The sequence below is a fragment of the Hordeum vulgare genome, chromosome 1H, assembly GCF_904849725.1.
Source record: "Hordeum vulgare subsp. vulgare chromosome 1H, MorexV3_pseudomolecules_assembly, whole genome shotgun sequence".
In the NCBI taxonomy this organism is placed as follows: domain Eukaryota; kingdom Viridiplantae; phylum Streptophyta; class Magnoliopsida; order Poales; family Poaceae; genus Hordeum; species Hordeum vulgare.
This window is the reverse complement of record NC_058518.1, coordinates 463709227-463719109: the sequence shown is the minus strand read 5'-3', so window position 1 is coordinate 463719109 and position 9883 is coordinate 463709227. Positions and strand designations below refer to the sequence as shown.

The window sequence follows — 9883 nt, the reverse complement described above, 5'->3', positions numbered from 1 at the left end:
CGGCGGCGGATGGGAGAGATGGGAAACCCTAGGAAAGGGAGGAGGGCACGGACGCCGAGATAAATAGGGGGCCTCGATGTTAGTGCCTCACGGCGCTTGCGTCTCCCTCTGGTGGTCTGACGGAAAGGCAGAGAGGGGGGAAGACGGCGTCATGGAGGAAGAAGGATGCCGTGCGCTGGCCCTGTGCGCGCGAGAGAGAGAAGGTGGGCCGGCCAAGGAGAGAGAGAGCCCACCTGGGGCGCCACTTAAGAGTAGAGTAATTCCCTGGCCCTTTTCTTTTAACAGAAAAACCAGAGAATAAAGAAATGCACAGAGAAAAGTACTGGGGATAAAAATACAACAAAAATGCCCCTCTGCTTGGAAAAATCTAACCTATTTGAATAAAATGCAAAATGAATATTAGGGGCAATTGAATATTTTACAAAACAGCAATAAGTGGGTTGTTTTGTAATTATTTTGCACCTTTCAAACCTAAGTCAAAACAGAGACTTCACTTCATCACACCCAACTCAAATCAACCTAAATCATAGGCATTTTTAAAACAGAAAAGGAAGAAGTGGATCTTAGCATAGAAGAGATAGAAAGGGAGTGAAGGTGGTTTTTGAAACCTAAGCACTTACTATCTCATGCTTCACTCCACACAAGCCTCACATCACAAGGCATCACATGAAATCACAAGGTACATAACCACAAGATCACAAACACCACAACTCATCACATGATAACACAAGCAAACACAAGGACAAGACATGGCATGAAACATATGGTATGTATGCATGCAAGGAAGAACAAAAGGGGCACATGAAACCATACATGCAAAAGGACTCTCTCATATCAATGTCAAGGTGGTCCCACATGGAAGGTTACAAAAAGGGAAAGCTTTACACTTGGGGCATCACACTAGGGTTAGGGCACCGAGTCGCCTCGGGGGAGAGAAGGCGACACGGGGCTGGGGGTGGAGGAAGAATTCAAATTGTTGGTGTTTTAGCTCTCGATACCGTAATATTTTGAAGGATGTCTCCCGTTCCGATCGTTGTGACTTGCAAATTGTGCGTAGGGGCGGTACAAAGTTCTTTCTCATGTAGTTACAATTTTGTCTCGTGCTACATTCTCCTTTGATTGTTCAAGGGAAAACATCATAACTACATATGCTACTTCTTTTAGGTGTGGCTGGCATAGACGGGAGGCGATTCGGACACGTGAAGCTCCCTTACAATCACAACAAATCCTATGTTGGAATCATCGCAATGTTCTTCGCCGGCTTCGTTACATCGGTCATGTAAGCAAAAAATCAATATATTTACTATTGGACCCTTAAGCCGATCATCTCATGTTTTATTGTCCGAAAGGCTGAGGCCCGCTTTGATTTGCACGATCTTCAGAACGCGGGGACAGGGAAAATATAGGAGTCGAGCGGCATGTACACTTGTATATTGATTTCATTGGAAAAACAAAGAGATTGGAAAAAGAGGTTGGATTGGATGCTAGATTTCTAGTGAAATATAGTACACTTGGTTTTATAGAAAAAATCTATATGATTCAATCGTGTGAATCAAACGACAAACATAAGAAAAAATCCTATGGGTTCTAACCCTTACAAAATCCTATGAAATTCCTTTAAGTCAAAGGAGCCTTGAAACTAGTAGAGTGTGGTACTTATAGTTTCATGTGATACTTCCACCTTTCCAGGTTCATTGAGCATAGCTAGACCGTGGACGTTGCCTCCGGCATCACGTGAGTTGTCGTGCCGGTTTTCGAGTCAGTCATGGTCAACACACGCTTGAATGACATTGCCTTCTTGTCGGTCGCTTGCTTTTCTATAAGTGTAATGTCAAAAATATTTGTGTACTCCTTTTGTTCCTAAATACTTGTTGTTAGGGAGAACTAGACTAGTTCTTTCGAACAACAAGTATTATGGTACAGAAAAAGTATTATAGAACAGAGTGAGTACTATGTTAGTGATGGTGGGGTTGCCGGAAGCGGCATCTCGACAAGTGTAGCAATGTTCTTTGCAGTCAGTAGCTAGCACATTGTGGATACATTACTGTAATTTGGAAGGCTTTGTCGGTGAATACACTACAATGAACTTCTGTTGCAGACTATCACTGAGTGCTGGTTTAATCCATTTTCTGTCTCCCTAATAGAGTTTTAACTTGAATTTGGTTTTACAATGTTGTTGAGTAAGCATCATTGCTGAAAGTTTCGAATAACATTTGAAGACACAGAGGTAAAAGTCCATTTTAAAGAATATGGAGAAGCATGAGTTGTTGCTGAAACAGACACCCTATATTTCCTTCTTAAACATCCTCAACGTCTCTAGCTAGGGCGAGGCCACCCGTGCCAGCAGCTGGAAGAGGCCACCGAGGAGCAGCTGGAAGAGGCATCGCCACCGCCAGGAGCGAATCTAGGGTGGGGCGGGTCAGAAGGGCAGGTGGGCGGGCGCCGGGGGGGGGGGGGGGGGGGGGAGCCCCACCAACGCCATCATAGTGTCGACGCGGCTTCACCGGCCGGCCCTCCGACGACGACGACACGGGGTAAACTGGAGGAGGGGTGGCTGGCCAGCGCCGACAAGGTTCCCCACGAGTTGCCCGAGGCGGGCGACACGAGGGTCGGCTGCCGATAAAAAAAAAGAATTTATGAATACAAACGATAAAATTTGAGCCATGGCTGGTCGCTATTCGTCCATGGATGTTTGTGAGTCCAAGTTTATGAGTTGCGGCTGTAGTGCAGATGCTCTAATACGACTGTTTTCCCATAACTTTGAATTTTTGACTAATATAATGAATAAAAGCATAAACAACAGAGGAGGACAAAGCTATTTGTATTTTACAACGTCCATAGCAACAGAGTAGTTTACTACCGCGTTATTCCGTTGCCATGGCAGTTGAGTTGGCAGCCTCCTCCGGCATACGAAAACAAGCCGCCCTCCGCGCAAGGAACAGTGGCTGTTGAGACTATATTTCACCATCCCAGATCTCCTCTTCGGATTTGAACACGCCTTCCGGGTGAGTCCAGAACTTCCCTCGGATCAGCTTCGCCTGCTCGATCTCAGAGAAGCCGGCGAAGAGGTCGCCGGGAATGGACCAGTCGTAGACGTCGATGTTGGCCCTGATCCTCTCCTCGTTGGTGCTCTTGGGGAGCACGCTGTGCCCCGCCTGGACCCCCCACCGCAGCGCCACCTGCGCCGGCGTCTTGCCCAGCTTCTCCGCCGTCGACACCACCACCGGGTGCTCCAGCACGCTGAACGCTTTGAACGTCCCCGGCGAGCCCAGCGGCGAGTAGGCCTGCATACGCATCATCGGAGCACACTCCAAGTGTTCAACAACACACTGGGGAAACTACAGTAACAATGGCATGTTTCTATAATCTACTCCCTCCGTCCCAAAATAAGTGTTTTAAGCTTAGTATAACTTTGTACTAGCTCTAGTATAAAGTTAAGACAATTATTTTGAGACGGGTGGAGTATAAGTAAGACAAGAAGAGACATAACGTACGGAGAAGTGTATCCCTTTGGACGCACAGAGGTCCCGGAGCTTGGCCTGCTGCCAGACGGGGTGGCACTCCACCTGGTTGGCCGCCGGCGTCACGCGCGCGACGGCGAGCAGCTCCTCCACCTTCTTGCACGAGAAGTTGCTGACGCCGATGGCGCGGGCCTTGCCGGAGTCGTAGAGGCTCTCCATCGCCGCCCACGTCGCCGGTATGTCTGCCGGGATGACGTTCTCCGGGTTGAAGCCGGCGCCTTTCTTCATCCGGATCGGCCAGTGCACCTGACGAAGGAAGAAGGCATCTCAACATACCGGGTGTGGAATGGAAAGACAGTAGAATATACTACTCCATGTCAGTTGACGTGCAGGCTCTCACGAGGTATAGATCCACGTAGTCGGTCTGCAGGTCCTGGAGCGTGCCGTCCAGCGCCACCGGGACGTCCTCCGGCGCGTGGTTAGTGCACCTAAAACAAGTTCAGGTTGAAATTTTTGCTCGTGAACTTCTCAAATCAAATGATTTGCACTTGCAGTGTGTGAGTAGACAATGTTCAAATCGAAGAACGGGACAATGTTCAAAAGACAGACACACCATAGTTTGGAGGTGATGAAAAGATCTTTCCGAGTGGTTACGCCCTCGTCGAACACCTTCTTGAGAGCGAATCCGATCTGCGAAAAAGCGTAGTGGTAGGTTTTTGTCCTGCCTTTTGATGAGAAAAAGATCGTTAATTTGAGAGGACCGATTAGGTTACCTCTTTCTCGTTGCCGTAGACTTGAGCACAGTCGATGTGCCGATAACCGGCCTGCACATATAATGATGCGCACAATAAATTAAATTCAGATGCCGCGAACTTGTTAAAACGGGGAAGAAAGCACGCACCTTGACGGCGGCGTAGACGGCGTCGCCGACGACGCCGGGCTCGGACTGCCAGGTGCCGAGCCCGACGGACGGGATCTTGGCGCCGGTGTTGAGGACGAAGTGGAGAGCCATGCCTTGTCGCTCGCCTACACTTGCAAGTGCGCGCGCAGACGGGAGAAGGCGACCGAGTGCTCCCATCCCACTGACACGGGCCAACTTGTATAGGCCGAGCCGGGGCGTCCGGCGATTAACTTGGCGTGCTATTACCGGTGAGGCCGACGCGGCAGCTGACATGCAGCACGTGCCGGTGGGGGCTGGACACGGAAACGCCAAACGTGCTGCTGTCGTGTCTTTACTTTCTGACAGGTACGAAAAATGGTTTCCGGCTGTGCGTCAAGTGGCAAGAAAACGAACATACTCCCTCCGTTCCAAAATATAAAACATTTTAGAGATTTTACTAGAAGACTGCATACGGAGCAAAATGAGTGAATCTATACTCTAAAATATGTCTATATACATTCATATGTAGTTTATAGTATAATTTTTAAAAGGTCTTATATTTAGGAACGGAGGGAGTAAAATTTACTGGCCTACCCCTTGAAACAAAAGGACGACGGCTTAGGACATGTACAATGGGGGCAGCATCATGTAGGTGCCCATATGCGAGGTAAGATGAGACCGTGGTACATATTCTTTCTCTCCAATGCAAGGACAACTTCATCAGACCACTCATTCGCCATTTTTCTTGTTCTCTCTCTTACTCTTTCATCTACACATGCATCATCCCTCTCACTACTGGTTACTTTCCGTTGCTTTCTTTTACCTTTTTGAACGAGGCATCGGACTCCTTTGTAAGAGGTCGTTCGACCCTGCAAGCGATAGCTTTTTCCCCTCCCTCCTCCACATCAACAACTTTTTCAATGGGCAGCACTCCAAGTTGGAACGTTGGCGGCCATGCCCTTAGCTTCTGAAAGCAATGCTATGGAAGCCTTTTTAAAAAAAAAAGTGCAAAAAAACTTGACATTTCATTAACCTCTTGTATCTGTTTCAAACGTCAAGACAAGCTAGTGACCGATCATAAAAACTCGATCCAATCGGACCTTTCAAACTTGTCTCAAATGTCTGGACTAACCAGCACCCCTCATAACGAACCCAAATCTAAGACAGATATGAGGCGGCATGGTCACGCCCGAGCACGTCCACCACGTCCTAGCTGACAGGCCTGGCCCACCACCCACCCCACCACTATCCCACAAAAATCCCATTTTGGGCGCCTCGTTCTGAACCCTAATTCACTCTCTCTCGCTCTGTCCTCTCCTTTCCTTCTTCGATTCCAATCCCATCCACTCCAATGTCCAGCTTCAGCACCCGCTTCGTCTCCGACCTCGACTAGGACAAGGAGCTCACCCTCTGCATTGTGCTGGAGCGGTCCAAGGTGGACACCGACGGCAGCTCCGGATCTGGAGCGTCGCCACAACACCCGCGTCGGCGCAGCGCGGACGCTGGAGTAGGACCCTCCCAGCCCGCGCACAGCTCTGCGAGCATAATGCAGTCTGCACCGCCCCGGCACAGTCTCCTTCCCCCGCCAGTCGCTACTCCACACGGGGCGGCGGTGTGTGCTATTGCCCGCGCCGCCGACCCGCACGCGCACTCCAAAATCGGAGGCGCACGCCACCCGCCGCGAGAAGCAGCGGAAAAGGGAGAGGGAAGCGGTGGAGCAGTCTGCACGCCACCGCCACGTGTTGCACGCAGAGACGAGGACGAACACATCCTTGCATGGGTGTGTCGCTGGCCCCTCACAACGTCACAGACGGACGCTCGCCGCCTTCGACGGAACGCCAAGGCGCTCTCGCTTGCTATTGAGGAGTCGGAGCGCGAGGCGAAGGACGAAGCGACGGAGGCGGTTCGGGTCGCCAAGTTGAGGTGGGAGGAGGACAGGGCGTTCCATCGGATGATGAGGCTCATCGTCCTCTCCAACTCCGACAATGACGACGACGACAGTTGCACCTCCTCCGAGGACGACCGGCGATCGAAAGGGCAAAGTGGTCGGCGAGGAAGTGGTGATCACGTCTCCCTCTGTCTATGTTTATAACGTTTTTAGTTGTAGAAGTTTAAGAACTTTGTCCGGGTGAACTAAGCTGATTTTTTGGGTGATGTTTGGTGTCCGTTTGCAGCCAATCTTGTTTTCGTTTGCATCCGATTTTATTGTCTGATGTTTGATCACGTAGAGTAGCTTAACGTTGTGTAGTATGAATATATGGTGTATGATATGAGATATGCAGATGCAGAGTAGAAAATATGAGACGTGCACGGTGAGTGAACGCAAACACGGTCGGACGCCTCTGCGGGCATTTGAGGGGCTGAATTAGCCCATCGCGGGTGTAGTTGCTCTAAGGCGTTGTAAAGTGTGAAGACAACAACCAAAGACTGGCAAAAATTAAGCAACTACTCGCGGGATAAAATTACATTTAAACCTTTGGCATTGCCAACACCCATAATCGTGCCTTGTCGATGATCTTGTCGGCGGTAATTATTGACGGGACATAGACATTCCCAAAGACCATAGCATTCTTCTCCCTACAAAGTTCTCGAGCAATAAGCATAAGGAGAGAGGCCATTATTTTATCGTTCGACGAGCGTACAAGGGTAAGCTTGGTCCGCCAATATTTTCCACTGTTCATAGACGCCCAATCTCTGATCACAATATCAACCAATCGGATCCCCGCCTAAACCGCATTCCAAAGCGCAATCAAATATCGGCAGAATAGAAAATGTGTTGTTCATCCATGAACTTTGCTCCACAATGGGCACAGGCCGCAATTTGGCCACACCCTTGGGTGAAACCTATCAACTGTCCACACACGACATTCTTATGATGCACCCTTGATATTTGACGTGAAATGATGTGATGGAGTTCGACACGCGACTCCCATGTTCATTCATCCTGGACTGTGGCGGAGCCACCGCCCAGCTACCCTGGTCAGTTGCCCAGGCTCAGCTTGCAATCTCTTTCTTAAAATAATGGCAAGGATGAAGAAAATCCAGCTTTTCCATGGGCAAATCACAAAACAGCTGCCGTCCATTAGGAGCCTTCATATGTTGCCCAGGCTATCACATTAAGCTGGCTCCACCACTGATCCTGGACTTCACGACGCCGGAGCTTCTCGAATTCCAGCCACGAAACCTACTCCGATGAGGATCATGGTTGGTATTTCTCCATGCTGATGCTCGCACGATGGACTCGGGGGGATGGCGCGATGACATGGCTTTCACGGAGGGTGCGCTAGTTCAATTTTTGTGTTACTTAGCACAAGTTGGTGCTATGCAACGTACAGTTCCAGCAGCGGGCCTGCACGATGTGAGTCCCGTGGTGAGTAATGGAGGAGACAAAGGAGAGGTGACGTTACCCCATTCCGCCCATGTTCCCCTCCCACACCCAAGTCATTCACTCTGCAAGCTCCTCCGGATCCTATCGAGAGTGCATCGTCCTGCTGCGATCTCGATATCAAGGAGGGAGGACCAGTTGGTGGTGTTGGCTAGAGGCGATGTAGAGAGGATGGGGCGGTTGCAGAAAATCGACGCGTGGTTCTCGATGGCGAAGAGACTCAACGACGTCGAGTTCACAGTGCGCGCAAGGATGACAGATGCGGAGATCCTTCGATGTATCCCACGGTTTCAAGCCCAACCGGCGATGTAAGTGTTGCTCTGGGTGATGCTCGAAGCGGAGGCACCAGATCTATAGTAGTGCTTCAAGTGGCGGGTCTTTCGATCCTTGCGAATCAAGGTGAATCTACAACAGCATGAGGCGTCGATGGAGGTTATTGATACGTCTTTAAATGTATCGATAATTTATGAAGTATTCATGCCAACATTCTTCAACTTTCATATACTTTTGACAACATTTTATATTATTTCTAGGATTAACTTACTTATCTAGTGTCGAGTGCTAGCTCTTGTTTTTGTGTGTTTTTGTTTCGCAGAAAATCCATATCAAACGAAGTCCTAGCCCGGACTGGCGTTGTTTCCAGCAGAATTATCATGGTGTTGTTTTAGTGCACAAAATAAAAGTTTTCGGAATCACCCGAAACTTTTTTGTAATTTTTTCTATAGGAAATAAGCAGTATTGGAGCAAAGAACCAACGGAGGGGAGCCACATGTGGGCCACAAGACAATAGGGCACCCCCTAGGTCGTGTTGTGATGGCTTGTGGGGCCCATGTGGCTCCGTTTGGCATGATTCCAACACTAAAAAAATCCTATAAATATGAGAAACACGAGAAATAAAGAGAGAACTTCCGCTTCGCCGCCGCAACTATCTGTATCGACAAAAAACTCATCTCGAGCCTTTCTAGTACCCTCTCAGAGAGGGGAAATCATCTATGATGGCCATCTTCATCATCCCTGCGGAGGTCATGACGACGAGGCAGTAGTTCACCCTCGGGGCAAGGGTATGTACGAGTAACTATGTGTTCTCTCTCTCTCTCCCTCCCTCTCCCCCCTCCCCCTCTCCCCCTCCCTGTCCCCCTCCCTGTCCCCCTCCCTCTCTCTCTCTCTCTCTCTCTCTCTCTCTCTCTCTCTCTCTCGTGTTCTTGAGATGACACGATCTTGATGTATCACGGGCCTTGTTAATCTAGTAGGATCATATGATGTTATTCCCTTGCTACCTTGTTGTGATGGATTGAATCTTTCCCTTTAAGATCTCGTTATGTTGAATTGAATATTTTGGTTTGAAAACACTTGATGTATGTCTTGCATGCGGATACTGATACGTCTCCAACGTATATAAATTTTTTTATTGTTCCATTCTCATATATTATCATTCTAGAATACTTTTGGGGTGTTTACTTACCATTTTATATTATTTTTGAGCACTAACCTATTGACCTAGTGTCCAATGCGAGTTGTTGTTTTCTGCATGTTTTTTACTTTTCAGGTTTTCCATACCAAATGAAGTCCAATTGCCCCGAATTTTTTTGGTATTTCTTCTAGACCAAAAGAAGACCAACGAGCATCACAAGAAGGCTGTAGGCCACGAGGGGCCCATATGCCAATAGGGCGCGACCTGGGGGCGCCTTGATGACTTCTGCCTCCCTCGTGGCCCTCCCGACTTCGTTCTTTGGCTTATAAATTCTCATCTACCCATAAAACACAAGAGGGAGTCCCGAAACACTTTTTACGCTGCCGTAAGTATCTGTTCCGGTGACACGCGATCTGGAGCTCCGTTCCGGCTCCCTGTCAAAGGGGGGTCGATCACGAAGGGCCTCTTCATCAACCTTGCCGCCGTCACGATGATGTGTGAATAGTTCACCACAAACCTACAGGTCCATGGCCAGTACCTAGATGACAATCTCTCTCTCTTTGATCTTCAATACAATGATCATCACATCTTTGTTTTGATCCATATGATGTAATTCCTTTTCTGTGGTGCATTTGTTGCGATCTGATGAATTATGGGTATATGCTTATATTATTCATGATAAATATTTGAGTCTCCTCCGAATACTCATATGCTTCTTATGTGCATGATTATGATAGCTTCATAAT

The 9883-nt window shown here is 48.7% G+C and overlaps 1 protein-coding gene across 1 annotated transcript; it reads right to left on the bottom strand.

Annotated features, from left to right (window-relative positions):
• Positions 1-2747: 2747 nt before the first annotated feature.
• Positions 2748-4542, bottom strand: LOC123445576 (aldo-keto reductase family 4 member C10-like). Its single transcript, XM_045122580.1, has 6 exons — positions 4363-4542; positions 4235-4285; positions 4075-4151; positions 3862-3949; positions 3495-3767; positions 2748-3284 (listed from the first exon to the last, which is right to left on the bottom strand). The coding sequence occupies exons 1-6, from the start codon at positions 4537-4539 to the stop codon at positions 2955-2957; spliced, it is 996 nt and encodes a 331-aa protein (XP_044978515.1). The 5' UTR covers positions 4540-4542; the 3' UTR covers positions 2748-2954.
• Positions 4543-9883: the final 5341 nt, after the last annotated feature.

Bases quoted from the DNA above. Each gene is read 5' to 3' on its own strand.
- LOC123445576 (XM_045122580.1), bottom strand. From the start codon at position 4,539: ATGGGAGCACTCGGTCGCCTTCTCCCGTCTGCGCGCGCACTTGCAAGT. The intron at 4,286-4,362 runs GTGCGTGCTTTC...TTATATGTGCAG, and splicing joins CCGTCTACGCCGCCGTCAAG to GCCGGTTATCGGCACATCGA. The intron at 4,152-4,234 runs GTAACCTAATCG...GCTTTTTCGCAG, and splicing joins TCTACGGCAACGAGAAAGAG to ATCGGATTCGCTCTCAAGAA.